This window comes from Rhinopithecus bieti, unplaced genomic scaffold, assembly GCF_001698545.2.
Source record: "Rhinopithecus bieti isolate Rb0 unplaced genomic scaffold, ASM169854v2 scaffold_4781, whole genome shotgun sequence".
Taxonomy (NCBI): Eukaryota; Metazoa; Chordata; class Mammalia; order Primates; family Cercopithecidae; genus Rhinopithecus; species Rhinopithecus bieti.
The window spans coordinates 5817211-5834941 of NW_016805181.1; the positions used below are offsets into that span (position 1 = coordinate 5817211).

General features: G+C 44.7%; 1 protein-coding gene across 9 annotated transcripts in view; it reads left to right on the top strand.

Moving 5' to 3' along the window:
- Nucleotides 1-17731, top strand: part of KCNMA1 (potassium calcium-activated channel subfamily M alpha 1) — a 767391-nt gene that overhangs the window by 551828 nt on the left and 197832 nt on the right. For all 9 annotated transcript variants that reach the window (XM_017871448.1, XM_017871449.1, XM_017871438.1 and 6 more), the window contains exons 11-14: nucleotides 608-713; nucleotides 2506-2588; nucleotides 7592-7661; nucleotides 14306-14461. In XM_017871448.1, the coding sequence (XP_017726937.1) occupies nucleotides 608-713; nucleotides 2506-2588; nucleotides 7592-7661; nucleotides 14306-14461 (415 nt within the window). The remainder of the gene's footprint in view (nucleotides 1-607; nucleotides 714-2505; nucleotides 2589-7591; nucleotides 7662-14305; nucleotides 14462-17731) is intronic.

The window sequence follows — 17731 nt, forward strand, 5'->3', positions numbered from 1 at the left end:
CAGAGAGTCAAAGATGTCAACCCCAGTCCAAGGATAGGAGAATGACAAGAGATGCCCAGTTCAAGCCGGCAGGCAAGAAGGAAAAGGGACAAATACCTCTGTCCTCTGCTTTATTATTTTCTTCAGACCCTCAAAGGACTGGATGATGCCTGCTCCCACAAAGGAGGGCAATCTACTGAATTCACTGATTCAAATGCCATTCTCGTCCAGAGACTCTCCCAGACACACCCAGAAATCACACTGGATCTGAGCACCCTGTGGCACAGTCCACATAGAATGAGCCATCCCACTAGTGGCGTGGCCCAGCTTCCCTATTTATAAGATAGGAATTCCATTCATACCGAAGATAAGACATTTGCCCTGAGGTCTTGGCCTTCCTAAAGCCCATGAACCTCTTTCTTTTACTGTGGTACTGGTTTGGTTTTCAGTTGGGCTGGGGTTTTACTTCTCTTAAGTGTGAGTCTTTTATTTATGGCAAGCAAAAGGGCGACTGTAGGTCACAGCCTCTCCCCTGGGCTTCCTGTGGAAATTAGAGAGGAAGGAGCCCATGGAGGCTGAAACCCCCAAGTCCATTAAATTAATAGTGATTTCTTCTCTCCCTGTGTAGCATCTCCCCCAACCTGGAGCTCGAAGCTCTGTTCAAACGACATTTTACTCAGGTGGAATTTTATCAGGGTTCAGTCCTCAATCCACACGATCTTGCAAGAGTCAAGGTAAGGAGGAAGAGGTGACTTCTGCTTTTATTCCATTTGGTGGGGGGCTGGGGGAATTCCTGACTCTGTGGTGAGGGGACACACCTCCTACGTTGGCCACGAGTCATCTCCTAAACACCTAATGAGATCAATCACATACCAGCAACCTTGACATCACCCTTCCACTGGTCCCAGGACCTCCTTCTGGTGGCATATGCAAGACTACCTATAACCATCCCACACTTGGACTGGTCATAACATGAAACTTACTTTGCTGGTTTCCTCAAAATCAGCTACTCATCAAGGAAGTAGACCAGTTGTATGGACCCAGTAGTCTTTATTCAATGTAATAATCGAGTAATTCCTATATTGAACACTTAAGTTGGACTCAATATAGCTCTGACATCTCTATTTACATCTGAAAGAAACATTAGGCTAAAATATAAAATAAAATTTTACTAAGCTATAAAACATTTCAACTTTCTTTTTTCCCCATCTAAGACTCAGGGTGTAAAACTAAACATACAGTTATCTGATATCATTGATAATGGGCGAATCTTTTTTTCCGGAACCTGGTAAGTTAGAACCTTCTCATAAAGCACACCTGAGGCTTAGAAGGGAAAGGTATGAGGCAAAATAGCATCTGCTACTTTACCTATGTAATATAGATTTTATAAGTATGCTCAATATTTGCATGCCAGGGGGTGTACATTAATATAATGAATTCACTGAAGTCTAAATGCTAACTGTGGTCACCGCATAATTCTGTAAATAATATAATTGGCCAAGATGAATAATCCAAAAGGATTTGGATAAATTCTTTCTTTGCATTATTAGAGAAATCAGAGACGATTTGTGACATACCATAGAGGATATTATGGCCTCCCTCAAAATCCAGGAATGATCTATTAAGTACAGCATACCAAGTAGGACAGATTGCAGACCTGAACTAGCATAAGAATTCTTATGCTTATAGAGTCCAGTTAATCTTAATATTATCCAGACATAACCCAAGTCATTGCTTATATAAAATCTTATGAGAATGTAGGGACAATTATTATTGTTCGTGGACCTAATTTAAATGCAAGCAATCGTTAGCACATCAAACTCATGGTCCCCTCTAAGGAATAAACCCCTGTGGGCTCGTGTTTGGATAAGTCAGTAGGTATATTTTGAGTTCAACTGTAACACATCATTTCATACATAGATTTGTTGTCTTTTAAATATCTGAATACTAATTCAGTACTAAGCAATATGGTGATGTTATCTGATTTAGAGCTCTGATCTCTTCCTAGCCTATAGAAAATGAAGATGTGAAAAAGGTCAGATGAAAGACTTCAGAGTGTATTTCTGAATCCCCAATACTCAGTTAACTTGCTAACTGGAGAGAAGAGATTTAACCCACCCACCTCCAACTCCTGATAGGAAGAATTAGGATGATGGTGCAGATGGCTGAAAAAGAAGTTGGGGAGGAGACTGAAAGGCTTAATTAATTGTTATTTAAAGAAATGTGGAAATCCTACAAGTAAGCAACGATGCCAGATGAAAAGCATAATTACCAAGGTACATGTTGTACCCTCCAACAGCAACAAGATGAAATGTTTATACCATAACAAGAACTTGTAACCTACACTTTTGACAAAAACTATAATTTCTCAGGCTCTCAGGATTGGTTTTTTTTTTTTTTTTTTTTTTTTTTTTTTTTTCTTTGCAAAGCACCAGCTTCCCCAAGAGCTGTCAACAGAGAGAGACTACAGTTGAGCGTGGCTATTTATATGTTTGTGCTCTGTGATTTTTCCTTTCGGTGTCTTAGATAGAGTCAGCAGATGCCTGCCTGATCCTTGCCAACAAGTACTGCGCTGACCCGGATGCGGAGGATGCCTCGAACATCATGAGGTAACTCTTGGGGCGCTGGGGAAGGCCCTGGACTTAGCAGTCTGTGGCCGTTCACGGCCCTTTTGGGTCTTCTGCAGAGGACTGTCTCTGTGAGGCCTGTTTGCCCCACAAACCACCCTACAACTCACCACCTGCATAGGCCTGGGGGAACCAAGGCTGTCTGTGTGGGCTGGGGCAGTGGCACACAGGGTGTCACCCACAGGAAGCTCACCCTCAGCAGGTGGCAGCTCTGGGGCTTACAGCTGGCCTTGGGTTTGAGATTCCTTGAGACAGAACTAGAAAATAGATTGAGATGGGTGCTGGCCTGAATTAAAGTACCATGTTCCCTAAGGGAAATGGGCCTGAGATATCTTAACTAAAGGCAGATGCCCCCAGGGGACATTTTGCAATGTCTGGAGATGTTTTTGGTTGTCATAACTAAGGGACCGTGCTGCTGGCATCTGATAGGTAGACCCCAGGGATGCAATGCACAGGGCAGTCCCCACAACAGAGAATTGTCTGGCTCAGAATGTTAATGGTGTTGAGGCTGAGAAAACCCTTATTAGGGCTTTCCAAGTATGTCTACAGCATATTGATTCCTATCACCCCAGGGGAGTTTAGCGACCAGTTAGGCTGTTTCTTCCAGTTTCCCAAAATTAATGTTCTTTCTTGAAAGCCTTTTCAGTGCTTTTAATACTAATATGCATCTCTGAGATAACGTACTATAGAACACTTTCCAAACCTATTTGACTATAAGGCTCCGCTCCTTTGCCACCTCCCCGCACCCCCTTTTTTTTTGTAGAGACAGAGTCTCGTACTATCACCCAGGCTGGAGTGCAGGGACACAATCAGAGCTCACTGTAACCTTGAACTTCTGAGCCCAAAGGATCCTCTCACCTCAGCCTCCCAAGTAGCTGAGGCTATAGGAATGTGCCACACCACATGGCCAGATTTGTTTTTTTTTTTTTAAGCAAGGACAGGGTCTTGCTATGTTGCCCAGGCTGATCTTGATGAACTCCTAACCTCAAGTGATCCTCCCACCTGGGCATCCCAAAACTCTGGGATTACAGGAGTGTGCCACCGTGGCCCTGCCATGCCCTGCCCTCCTTTTTTTTTTTCTTTTGCAGAACATCTTCTAGGGGAGGTCACCCTGGGAAACACTGCCCAGTGCTTTTTGTGCACATGGGTTAGGCCTGTCAACTGCTAATCTCGGCCCCAACTCCAATACTTTATTCTTTTCCTAAATCAGAAAAAAGCAATTGTTCAGTTTTTGTTCCTTGCATAAACCCAATAGTCACAAGGCATTTTGCTCCAGGTAGTTAGAGGCCCTTTGGAATTTGTCTTTTCTCTAGAATAAATTGCAGAAGAGTTAAGAGGGCTGAGAGGAAATGATAAAGGGAAGCTTCTGGAGAGATGAGCTAAATTCAGTGGGATTTCGGTCCCACTGCACTCCCAGGAACTTTTACCTAACTATGAACAGCCATCTTTTGGGCCAAAGGTTTCCCTTCTCCCTGTGGCTTGGTTAACTGCCTCCTGGGAACTTACCTGAGGTTGAAGGTCAGGAAGTTACCCTTATGTCCTGACAATGTTTGCATCGCCTTTGTCTTTGCTTTCCATCAGTGGCCCCAAGTGACAGGAGCTTCCCCATCAGTGAGGTGGGGGAATTCCTCCAGTGCATCTCAGAGGAGCCAGTCCTCCCCTAAGCATCTGGTCCTTGTGTCTGGCAGGCAACATCTGGCACCATCTTCTCTTGCCACTCACTTTTCTTTGGCAATATGCTTAGTGAGGTCATTTTAAGGAAGTTGATGCGTGAACTCTTCTAAGCATTGGGCTTGCCAGGCTGTGGAGAGAGGGTGGAACAGATTCTGGCATCATACCATTCCCAAATCAGTTACAACTGCACAGTGGCTACGCCAGAATCAGGCTTGGATGTGTCACTTGTTCCTTTCTTTGAAGTAAGAAGGATTTTCAACTTTGGACACCTTTTTCTGTCATTGGAAATGATTAAAAAAAAAAAAAAAAAGTAACCCTTTAAGGAACCTGGCTTCACTATCTTCAAAATTCCAAATGGAAAACCAAAAGAAGATGAAGCTTAACGTTTTGACTCCACAGAGATATCTGGGGCTACCTGAGTAATAGCTTTGAAATGGGTGTTTCTCTTAATTGTAGTATTTTATTTAAACCCTAACTGTGGTAGGGTTAATATGAAGACACATAGGTACTAGGGTGACTGGCAGGACGAGGAGGCATAGAAATTACTGGTCAAGGGCCGGGCACAGTGGCTCACGCCTGTAATCCCAGCACTTTGAGAGGCCAAGATGGGCAGATCATGAGGTCAGGAGTTTGAGATCAGCCTAACCAACATGGTGAAACCCCTTATCTACTAAAAATACAAAACTTATCTGGGTGTGGTGGCGTGTGCCTGTAATCCCAGTTACTCAGGAGGTTGAGGCAGGGGAGTCGCTTGAACCTGGGAGGCGGAGGTTGCAGTGAGCTGAGATTGTGCCATTGCACTACAGCCTGGGCAACAGAGCAAGTGAGGCTCCGTCTCAAAAAAAAAAAAAAAAAAAAAAAGAAATTACTGGTCAAAGGTAGTATCAGAAACGTAATTAAGTAGAGCCAGAACTGAGGCCCTGGCAGCAAAAAGAAGTGGGAAGTTCAGGGTTAAAAATGGGCTTTGTCTTTCTCTTATTTGTATAATCCTCCTTCCTCCTCAGTTTAATGAGACCAATCTGCCTCCTTTGAAATTAAAATGTCAAAGATCCATTTGAAATGAGCTAATGCAGAAAACTGGCTGAAGCTGTGAACTGCAAGGCAGGGCTGACAGAGGCTCAGAGTCCTTGAGTTATAAGCATGGGCCAACACAACACTTTTTCAAAAATAAAATGAAATCCTTCAAGTGCAAAAACCCAGCGTGAATTTGTGCTGGGAGAGGCTTTAGCGCGATCCATTTCCTAAATTCATAAGTTGCAGCTTTTCAGATAAAGCTGCTCCCTGGCTGCCTTCTCTCCATTTCTGCACTAAAGGGGGTGAAGTGGGGAGCACTGCCGGGTGGGAATTTTGTGGGGGCGTCATAATAAATGCACTTGCATTTCTGATTAGGCTTAGGAGGTGGGCCTTTCTGTGGAATTCCATTCTTTAGCCTTCCTTGTCACAGAAGGAAATGTACAATGTCACTTCTGACAGACTCGGTAATGACAAAAACCATAACTTACAAGTGGAGAGAACTTTTAATGATTTCAAAGCATTTTCACATCTGGTCTCCCATTTGCTGCTCATACCAAGCCTGTGAAGTAAATAAAGCAGGTACTATTGCTCCCAGTGTCCAGATGAGGAAACAGGAACAGAGAGCCCAGGGTTTTCCTAAAGGTCGCGCAGTTCATTAGTACAATAGCTGTGACTGGAACCCAGGTGTTTCCATTCATCTGCCCTCTGCCACTCCCTTTAGCACCATGATTGATGTGGGGAGGACATGTGAGGGCTGGGGTGGCTGCAGGCCATGCTTAACATTGAGTTTGGACTGAGGGCAGGTAGGAGACAATTTTCTACCAGATCGTGATCCCCGCAATGCCTTGGCACTTATTTTTAACCAGCGTTTAAGTCATCATTTTCTCTATTAGCTATGGAAGGCTGAGTCCTTGATCTCATCCTAAGAGCCCTGCTTAGAAATCATTTTTTGTGATAGTGGCCAAGTGTGTGTCACAATTAGAACCATTTGTCATCCTGCTTGTTTGATTTGTCATTGTTGTCTCAAGTTGTTAACTTGGAGAATTGAACTCAGCAGATTATTTTGGGCTAGTCCCTAGGGTGTGGGAGATTGCAAACCTCTGAGGCCCCATGATTTGGGCTTGCTTTCGATGTCTGCATAGGCAATAAGCTGGCATCCCCTGCTCCAGGCCCCCCATTCGCCAGCACACACATGTATACATCCCATTCCCAATGCATTCCAGGGGGCCGTCACATTTTTCACGCCCTGGACACAGACTGCGGCTGTTTTGTGATTTTGTTTTCGCACTAGCAAGAGGTATGGTGGTGGGAACACTGTTTCACCTGGCTCAGTGTCTGCAACCCCTCAGGATAGCCCTGGCTGCTGGTCCTGATGCAGGATAGTGGAGCCCCAAATTGGGGCTTAGCCCATGAAGGTTTTTAGCTTCCCCCAGGAAAGAATTCAAAGGCAAGCTGGTGGTAGGGCAGAAGGAAACAGCTTTATTGAAGCAGCAGTATTACAGCTCCGTGACTGCTCCTGCAGAGGGGGCTACACGATAGAGTAGCAGCTCTGGGCAGTTCTGCTGTCATATATATATATATACCTACTTTTAATTGCATGCAGATTAAGGGGCAGCTTATGCAAAAATTTCTAGGGAAGGGGTCGTAACTTCTGGGTCATTCGGTCATTGCCATAGAAAGGCAAGTCCCATGAGCGCAGTGCAGATAGAAGCAAGTTCTTTGAGCTTTCTTTCTCTCTGTCCACCCTGACACTTAGGCAATCGTATTAAAGGGTTTCCTCTTTCACGGCCTTCTTTGTTCCTCATGGTGGCTTCCCAAAATTGTATGTAGTGAGAGATGGAACTGGGACTGGAATTCATCCATGCATTACAACTTGCTTTCAGGAAAGGACCTGGTATGTGCCTGTAAAGTTATGTCACTATGAACATATTCCAAGAGATAGTTGATTTCATAATTGGACAATGGGCTTGAAATATGAAGCATTTCAATCCCCTATGATCTAGTAATAGTAATGTTCTAAGGCCTAGAGGATATAGGGAAGCTCCTGGGTGTTGCCATGGCAATGGTAAACTGACAGGGCACACTGCTGGGCGTGTCCAGTGGAAAGTTGCTTCTGCCCCATCCCTGTTTCAGCTAGTCCTCAATTTTGTCTGGTATCTGAGCCCTGCCTCTGGAATCAAGTCCTGCCTCCTACCTCAGTCCCATGGGTACCCCATTTGGAGATAATAAAATTGATCTTTTGGTCAGACACCATGCATAAGGCAGACCTGTCTCAGTGTTGGTTCTTTCTTTTTCAGAGTAATCTCCATAAAGAACTACCATCCGAAGATAAGAATCATCACTCAAATGCTGCAGTATCACAACAAGGTAGGAGTGCAGGAGCCCGCTCCAGGCCTGAAGACACATCCACAGGTCCAGCCTCTTCTTCCTCATTATACAGCCTCACACACATACACACTCGCATGTTCACATGTGCGCAACTCAAAGACCTGGGTAAAGAGGTGTAATTGTTAAAAATCTTCCTGGGGGCCGGGCGCGGTGGCTCAAAGCCTGTAATCCCAGCACTTTGGGATGGCCGAACGGGCGGATCATGAGGTCAGGAGATCGAGACCATCCTGCTAATACGGGGAAACACCGTCTCTACTAAAAAATACAAAAACTAGCGGGCGACGAGGCGGCGCCTGTAGTCCCAGCTCACTCGGGAGGCTGAGACGGGAGGAATGGCGTAAACCCGGGAGGGCGGAGCTTTGCAGTGAGCTGAGAGCCGGCCCACTGCACTCCAGCCTGGGCGGCAGAGCAAGACTCCGTCTCAAAAAAAAAAAAAAAAAAAAAAAAAAAAAAAAAAAAAAAATCTTCCTGGGACATTTCTTTCCTTCCCTTCCTTCCTTCCTTCCTTCCTTCCTTCCTTCCTCCTTCTTCCTTCCTTCCTTCCCTTCCTTCCTTCCTTCCTTCCTTCCTTCCTTCCTTCCTTCCTTCCTTCCTTCTTTCTTTCGATGGAGTCTCACTCTTGTTGCCCAGGCTGGAGTGCAATGGCATGATCTTGGCTCACCACAACCTTCACCTCCCGGGTTCGAGCGATTCTCCTGCCTCTGCCTCCCGAGTAGCGGGGATTACAGGCAAGCACCACCACATCCGGCTAATTTTGTACTTTTAGTAGAGATGGGGTTTCTCCATGTTGGTCAGGATGGTCTCGAACTCCCGACCTCAGGTGATCCGCCCACCTCGGTCTCCCAAAGTGCTGGGATTACAGGCATGAGCCACTGTGCCCGGCCCATTTCTTTAGTCCAAACAACGTGTTTGCATTTGGTCACTGGAAGGATGCTCCTTCACGTACTGGTTCATTCATTTGGGAAGTGTCTATTGAAACCCGAGTTTCAGAACTATTGATGTACTCTTAGATCCCATCCATCCTTAAGTTACAACAACTTTCATTTGTATGTGCTGCAGTCATTTATTTATTCAGTAAATATTTACTGAACACCTACTGTGTGATTAGCACTCTCCCTGACACCAGCAGGAATATCAGTGAAGGAGAAGCCCTATTTTGTGTCCTTGGGGATTTAGCAGTTAAGGTGTAGAATGCTCCAGGCAAGTGAGCGATAGGATTTCTCTATCTGAGACCAGGTGAACTAGTGAGTGCGTAATGTGCTCTGTAAGAGTGTAATGTGGAACACATTTCCAGAGTCAAGATGAGAATTTGCAGAGTTGAATCAGAAAAATAGGAAGCTATCCAGAGATTAAACAGAAAGGAATTTTCCTTGTGTTATAGCTTACAATGGGGGATTGATTAGAAAGAAGACAAATGTCAGAGTCTATGCCGTTTCCCTGTGATTACTTCTCAGTAAACCAGAGTCCAGTGTCCCATTCAAAGGCAGCGCTCCTTCTCTCGTCCAGTCAGTAAACTTCCAAAAAAACAGCTTTAGGGGAGGGAAGGTGGCACCTTTCTCCATTTGATGCGGTACTAGTTATGTCCTTAATGAAGCCTAGAAACCGGAGGCTGCACAATACCTGGAGCCAGGTGTCCTGTCTGCACAGAATAACTCCCTGCTGGGTTATGAGTGACAGCGTACCCCCTCTTATGGGCCATATTCCCTACAAAATAGGCAGTCAGGTGATGCAGAGAAAACCCCATTCTGCCAAATGCACCAGCGCCATGCCGTTATTTCTTAATTGCTGGCAAATGCTGGCCCATTTTGCTGTGTGGAGGCCCATCAGAGGCTGTCACTGAGTGGAGCCTGCTGTCGGTGACTGGCCCACCACCCAGAATGGCTGACTGCTGCCAGCCACTGCCCAGCCCTCGGCAGGTGGCTGCCTTGCAGAAGGTGTTGTTCTCTAGCCAGCAGATTTGGTGGTGGGCACCCAAGGTCACATTTGCCTGTTTGTCTCTGGAAAACAGTGTCCCAAGGACACTGAAGAGATAAAGTGAGGATATTGGTAATGCACAGGCATCAAGCTGGAAAAGTTTTTGATGGCAGCCCTTGTAGGTGGAGGTGAATTTTATTAGCAAGGCTGTGACTGGTGACAGCTCCTGCAGCAATGAGCTCTCCTTCTTTCATTTGTGATCTGAAATTTCATTTAGTGTGGGAGTGCTTTAAGCTGTTGTTTAGATTTTTGACTGAATTTAGATTGAATAGGAAAATTAATGTTGTATGTTTAGAAGGGGTTGTCAGTTCCTTTTTTTCTCTTTCCAATGAATGCTGATGCAGCGTCTTCAAGAAATTAAGGAGGATTTTAGCTCTGTGGTTCTTGTCCAACTCAAAGTAGCTCAACTGGCCTAGGATCCAGACAGTCCCTGGTCAGTAATCACATGATCATAGCAACCTGAATGTCTTTGGCAAACCTCTGTGTTGTAATTATTCAGAAACAATGAGGAAGATATCAACCAATTCATGATTATTTGCTTAAAACACGTTTTGTTTAGAACCATCCCAAACTATTTGAGTTTTGGGGTTGGGCAGAATCACTTACAGATCCTTGGATGATTAACAAGGACACAAGGAATAGAGTGACTTTGACACAGGACATTTTGTTGTTGTTTTTCTTTCATATCTCTCTTCTAGAGAAAGAACAAAATGTCCACTCATCATTGTTTGTCTTTTATTCCTTGTAGAATTGCAAATGGACATTCTTCACCCTGCTTCACAGTTTTGCTCTGTATCTTGAGATGCTTCCTACTCTTTCAATACATTTTCTTCCTCTTCCCTTTCAGCATTTTTTTTCCCCGCCTTTCTTGGCACCTTTTGCTGCACTCATCTTAGATGCTTAGAGATCTCCATGCATTACAACTTGCTTTCAGGAAAGGACCTGGTATGTGTCTGTAAAGTTATGTCATTATGAACATATTCCAAGAGATAGCTGGTTTCATAATTGGACAAAGTCTTGATATATGAAGCATTTCAATCCCCTATGATCTAGTAATAGTGATGTTCTAGGGCCTAGAGGGATGTCGGGAAGCTGCCTACTTTCTCTCCATGTAAAACTGGCCCTGAGTTTGTCATCATCATAGTTGTAGACATTTGGGTCATATTTTATGGTTTTAAAAGAGCTTTGACATCCATTATCTTCTTTAGTACTCATCGGACCATCTGTGCATTTTAGCATCCCAGGGTAACTTCAGAGCAGGGCATCTAAGCTCTGTGCAGACAGCGTAACTCTCCTGGGCACAAATCATGGCCACCACTCTGAAGCCAGTGAGTGGAGAGACAGAACAGCTTACTGCCACCAACTCTTTAAATGGAGCCACAGCCCATTGAGCCAAACTGTGGTTCTTGAGAGTAGGCATTATAGAAGGGCTGATGCTCTCCAAACTGTATCTTTTAATATCACTAGAATTCTTGGAGAGAAACGCTTTCATGCTGGCCATCTTTTTCATGCTGGCCCTGCATCTTCTGATTTGAGTGTAAATGGCTCAAAGCTCTTCAAGGAAAGATTGGTTTATAACTTCTTGGAAAAGTGTCACTCCTGATGATTTACCTGTCACTGGATTTTTTATTTTTCCCAAAGACTCTAGTGAAAGAGGCCTTTATCTCTGGAAACCAAGTCCCATGAGCCCAGTGCAGATAGAGACAAGTTCTTTGAGCTTTCTTTCTCACTGTCCACCTGACACTTGGGCAATCATATTAAATCGTTTCCTCTTTCATGGACTTCTTTGTTCCTCATGGTGGCTTCCCCAAATTGTGTGTAGTGAGAGATGGAACTGGGACTGAAATTAATCTCTCCTGGTTGTCCAGGACAGCCTACTTCCAGTTCCTTCTCCATGGGATGAGGGAGGGGTGGTGAAGTAGCAGAAATGAAGAGCAGCCAGATCTGCCAGATCTGCTCTTTATATTCTCCAAGTTAGGGAGAGAGGATTTGCCTCCAGACTTCTGGGCACTAACACTGGCATTTTTCATCAGACTCAAATTGCTTTAAATGGAAAAGGACGAAGTTTCCAGAAACAAAGGATTTACGTTCCTGGGTCAGTCTCCTCTCTTTGTTTCTTGCACAGAGATTTCCCTCCAAGCGTTCAGCAGGTCACCCTCACTCCTTCCCTGCATTGGAGAAAATGCAAAAAAAGAGGGCAAAGACCCATGATATAAGGAACAAACTCAACTTTTCTATGTAATCACATGGCCAAGTATCAAGGTGGACAGTGAGAAAGAAAGCTCAAAATATGCCAACAGAGTTCAAACCAGACAGGGCCATGGGTGACCCAAGGATGAAATGCCTGAGCCTCATACCCTAGGTAGCACATGCGGATAGGAGACACTTTCTTTGAAAGGTTTGGCTTGTTTGTTTGAAGTTGCCGTGAAGGTTCGGAGGTGTCTCTTTAGGGCTTCAACCAAAAAAATCTCCTTTCACACACAATGCTTGACTTGTTCGTTACTTAAACTTAATTTCTGCTCATTCTTCTCAGGTTCTCAGATGATGTTACTGCAAATCAGTATTTCTCAAGTTATACACATATGTTCTCTACAATGCCCAGGAAGTAAAAGGGAAAGTGGCCATCTGAAGCCAGTGGAGAGTAGAGAAAGGAAGGGATAAAGGGTAGGGCTAGTTGTTGGAATTGAGTCTGCAGTGTGGGGAAGGTCCTTTGATAGCTTGACAGCAATTACCATTTGCTGTGTCCCCTCTATGAGACGATTTTAACCATGCTCTCATCAGGGAGGGCACAGTCATCTCTCCCTGGAATAACCACTTTTGGCTTGGGATGCACAAGATTGTCACAGAAGTGGATTTTGCCAGAAGGAATTTCACAAGAGTGGTATTTTTGAAAGCAGAGTGTGGAACCCTTGGACTTACTTTTTGTTTTCACAATGAAATCTTCCATCTTTCTAGTTCAACTATTGTATATTGTTCTGAAAGTGAAGGGAAGACTCCCTTGGTGCTCCTTGTGTTTGCTGAGATGTGCAGAGAAATAACAACTCCAAAGCCATAGAATCTTGGCATTAGCAGAGACTTAGAAGGGCTGTCTGATTCAACCTCCTATTGCAGCGCAAACGTTCTTTCCATAGTAACTTGGAGAAACACTTACTGAGTCTTAGGGACAAAGACCTTTCATTTTTTAAGGTAACCTTCTCTGTTTGGTAGATAAATTACATTCTTAGGAAGTTCATTTATAAAACAAGACAAAAATCTGCTTTCTTGGAATATATACCAGTCAGTCTTAATTCTGGCTTCTAGAACAAAGCAGTACAAACCTAATCTTGGACACAGCAGCACCTGAAGTATTCAGATGTGATCATCCTGTCTCTGTGAGGACAAGAGCCTTCTTCAGGCCAAATATTACTGGCTCTCTTAACTGTTCCTCAAAAGATCTTTTCCAGATGCTACCTCCTCTTGTCTTTGTCACTTTTCTCTGGAAGTTATTCAGTTGATCATTTTCCCTCTTTAAATCTGACTGAAAACTGGATCAAGTACTCTGGAACTAGTCTGACCAGTTCGCAGCAGAATGAAATGTTCATTTCCCTTGATCTGGAGAGCATTTCTGACAAGTAGACGCTGGTTTTCTCTGTAATGTCACATGGCTGGCCTAAAATTTGAGGTTTTAGTTACCCACACACTTACATTTAGCTTTGTGTGTTTTGTTTTCTTTTATTTCTCTCCTGCCTGATGCCAAGCTAGGTCTTCTCATTTTGAATGTATATAGTTGATTTTTTTTAACCTAAATGCTGTACTGGACATGAAAGCCTTGTAAATCTTTTTAGTTTGGTCTTTTGCCGATTTTTCCAACTCTGGAGAACCTTACTTTGATTCTTTCATCCAATGTCTATGACTCTCTGCTTCATGCCACTTAAAAATAACTGGATGAGCATGCCTCTGGGTCCTTGTCTCAGGGCCTGACATAAGGGTTGAATAGGACCAGTCCATTTGCAAGAGATTGGAAACGTCGACATTGTGATTCACCTGATGTTTTAGGCCAGTGGTTCTCAAAGTGTGGCCCCTAGATCAACAGCATCAGCGCCACCTCCAACTTGTGAGAAATGCCAAGTTCTCTAGCCTTACCCCAGATCTACTGAATCAGAAATGCCGGCGGTGGGAGCGGGGGGTCAGCAATCTGTGTTTTCACAAACTGTGCAGGTGATTCTGATGCCCGCTCCTGATGCCTGGGAGTCACTGATCTGGAGTATTGGAAAGGCAGGTAAAAAAGAAACTGAAAATATACAGGCATTTGGCACTCTTACAGTCTATTTGAGGACTCAACCTAACCATTTAGCTAGACATCCTAGTAATAGTAACCCCGGCTGATGTGTCTGTCACAAGAGGAAATTCCCTCTGGGCTCTATTTGGCTAAATGGCAAACCCAGGGGAGGACTTGGGCTTGATAGGTGCAGAAGCAACAGTTCAGAGAGACTGAAGTGTGATGAGCAGAAGAGTTGCATAAAACAGCAAACATCAGACCCCAGCAAGGGAAAAGAAGGGCAAGACTGGATGGCCCTGAGTGGTCGGGCAATGCTGCATTTCCCAGAAGAAATGTTGAACAATCGAACATTTAACAGAGCGAGGTCTCATACCTGCTTTTCTTTCCCCAGGCCCATCTGCTAAACATCCCGAGCTGGAATTGGAAAGAAGGTGATGACGCAATCTGCCTCGCAGAGCTGAAGTTGGGCTTCATAGCCCAGAGCTGCCTGGCTCAAGGCCTCTCCACCATGCTTGCCAACCTCTTCTCCATGAGGTCATTCATAAAGGTAATGTCTCGTCTTATTAGAGCACATTAGCTCAGGATTCCATTTGTCGTGGGGTTGAGTAGAGAGCACAGCTTAAACTCAAAACAGATAGACGGGCTCTAACCACTTGGGTTAAGGAGAAATTCCTTGTTATGGATTTGGGCATGAAGCCAACTTCTTTCAAAATTATGTTTTTATTTTTATTTGGCACATCCACGGACATTAAATGATTGTTCAAAGCACAATCCCCTCTTTTTTTAGATAAACCACATGTTTATCTATCAACAAAGCCTCCGCTGTTAAAACAAAAATATGATTTATATACATTCCATATGGCAAAAGAGCGCCTAAAGAAAAGCATTATCATTCTGCTCTTTTATATCAAGTGGCTGGTGGACCTCTCACTGTGTGGATAAATGCAGACCATGTGTTTGTGCTGAAGCCCAAACCCCAACAACATAATTCATTTATTTATTTCTGCACAATCAAGGGGGCCAGCAGGACTGACATGCCGCGGTTGTTTGAATGGAGAGCGAAACAATGTACTGAGTCCTCGGCAGCAGTGCCCTTTGCACGGAGAGAGAGGCAGTCTGGATGTGTTCACGTCCTTGTCGGAGCTGGCTGGGCAGCCACTCCAAAGTCCCCAAGGTGGCCATACCTGCTGCACCAGTGCAGGCAAAGAGAAAAAAAACCAACTCTGTCCTCCCAGGGTGGGCCAGGTTAGGATTGTGATTCCAGGGCCTTGCACTGAGCATCCAGCCCCTACGAAAGAGGCTTCTGGAGCCTGGGATAACAGTCACTCCAGTCCTCATCCTTAGACTGTTCTTAGATTAGGCAGTCAAGGTGACAAACCAGGGTGTAAGACAGGTCTAGCTTGGGCCTTTCTGATATGGCATGGGAGGCAGTTAGCTATGGATCTGGGCTAATATCCTTCCTCTTATTATGTAAGGAGCAGAATTAATAGCTGGCAAGGTGGAAAATTACATCCTTAGGAAGTCCATGAGTTAGCACGAGGTCCGTAAAGGAGGCCAGAAGCTCTTCAATCAAAGGTGTGAGACCTCCTGCCTTTTGCTGTCATGTGGATGCCTAATCCACTGCCATGTTCCTTGATGGTGTTGAGGAAATGGCCTAGGTTGCAATAAGAGGGATGGGTGGGAAGCATGAGGACACAGATGTGTTAGTGCTCACCACGGGCACCTGTGAGTGATAGTATTTAGAGCAGGAGTTTACCTAGGTCCTTACCTGCCAAATCAGCATTATGTAGCCAACTGATAGTTAGCATTGCTCTACATAAAAGAATGAATTGCTTTGGAGCTCCTTCAATCACTTTAGCAACACTAATAGCAAGGGATACCTTGATTTAAAAAATCCTTCTATGCTCATTATGTAGCCAAAGGTCTCAGCTCAACAGAACTCCGAGCTCAGATCCAGCTTACAAATAAAGACATTGCATTCCTTTAAGTGTCTTCTTTAATCCAGGCTGCTCTTGTCCTGCATGGGTGGAACTCAATGGAGGTGGCAGGGAGGTCTGTATAGCTGTGTTTAGAGACAAGACCCTGAAGTCAGATGTAGCCATGTGTCTCCCAGGGATCTTATTTTCAACGTGAGAAGCCCAGACTCAGGATAGAGGACTGTCACCAAGAGAACTTCTCTGGCTCTTTCAATCAAACTCTGGTGGTTTTCTTCCAGGGCATGGCCCATGGGACCAAGCATGTGGTGTGTGGAGCTGTGCTCTGCTTCCTCGTGTTGATGTAACATGGGCCTTGGCAGGGCCCCACCACAGATGGGGCCCCTTGACATGCGTATGTTTTGATTTTGTGGTGCCTGCATGGTAACTAGAACTGTCTGTCAAGGAAATTAATAAAATGGATGTGATGCTGATTCTTCAGTGCTATTAGCAGCAGGAAAAACTGCCCAACTTTCCTCTGGACCCTGATGGGCCTCACCTCTAAAGCCAAGGACGTCCCCTCCAGCTCAACTAATCCCATTGCCAAGTTCCTATTTAGGAAGAGCTTGTGGGAAAGGTTGGGCCTGGCCCTGGTGTAACTGAAAACACATTTTCTTCCAGGGGTTATGTTACCACATTATTTCTGTATAGGACCAACTCCTGCCTGTTTGGAAGTAGCTCTCTGAATATGGCCTTTTGACACTGAGATGGTCTTTGTGTTGGAATTTGCTAAGGTACATGACCTGGAAATCACAAGACTTCCCTTCATATATTTTTCTCACTTAAAATAGAAACGCCTTATTCACGTGCTCCCCATTCTACATTGCTATCTTTGTGTACTTACCACCAAATCCCAGATCTTTGTCTCCTTTGGGTCATGGTGAACACCATAATGGTACTCTCCTTGGCATGTTCTATGCATTATCTCCCATTCCAGGGATCACAAAGGCCTCACTTATTTTTGTTGGGATAGAAAAGTAAACCTACAAATGGATTATTGTTTACAGAAATTGCTTTCTTCTCCAATGACCTCCGTATCCTATGACGGAGAATTCGTCAATATTTCCATGGGGACAAGCAGGCCTATTAGGATGGACAGGGAAGGGATGAGGCTTTGGCAGCACTTGATCCTTTGGGAACACTTAGCATTTCTGGAAGCCAAAGGTAAAGTGTTAGCTCACCCTGTCCCTTGCCCTAGGCCAGTCGTGTCTGTTTTTTGGTGCTGCAGAACCCCTGCTAAAATAAGAGAAACAAGACTATAACAGCAAAGATGTAGCACAGGCAGAAGCACAGTGACTATCCACTGGGCTTTTTAATTTAATATTTTTTTTTGTAGAGATGGGTCTCCCTGTGTTGTCCAGGTTGGTCTCAAACTCCTGGGTTCAAGCAATCCCCTGCCTCAGCCTCCCAAAGTGCTGGGATTATATAGGCATGAGCCACTTCCACTGTTCTTTTATCATGCATGAGACCAAAATGCCAAGACTGAAAGTGGGGGTGATATGTTTAATAAGAGGAAGAGGGACTACTGGCCAGGCGTGTTGGCTCATGCCTGTAATCTCAGCACTTTGGGAGGCTGAGGCAGGTGGATCACCTGAGGTCAGGAGTTCAAGACCAGCCTGGCCAACATGGTGAAACCCCTTCTTTGCTAAAAATACAAAAATTAGCTGGGCATGGTGGAGCATGCCTGTAGTCCCAGCTACTCAGGAGGCTAAAGCAGGGAAATCACTTGAACCGAGGAGGTGGAGGTTGCAGTGAACCGAGATTGTGCCACTACACTCCAGCCTGGGCGACAGAGCAAGAAGACTCCATCTCAAAACAAACAAACAAACAAACAAAATCATTAA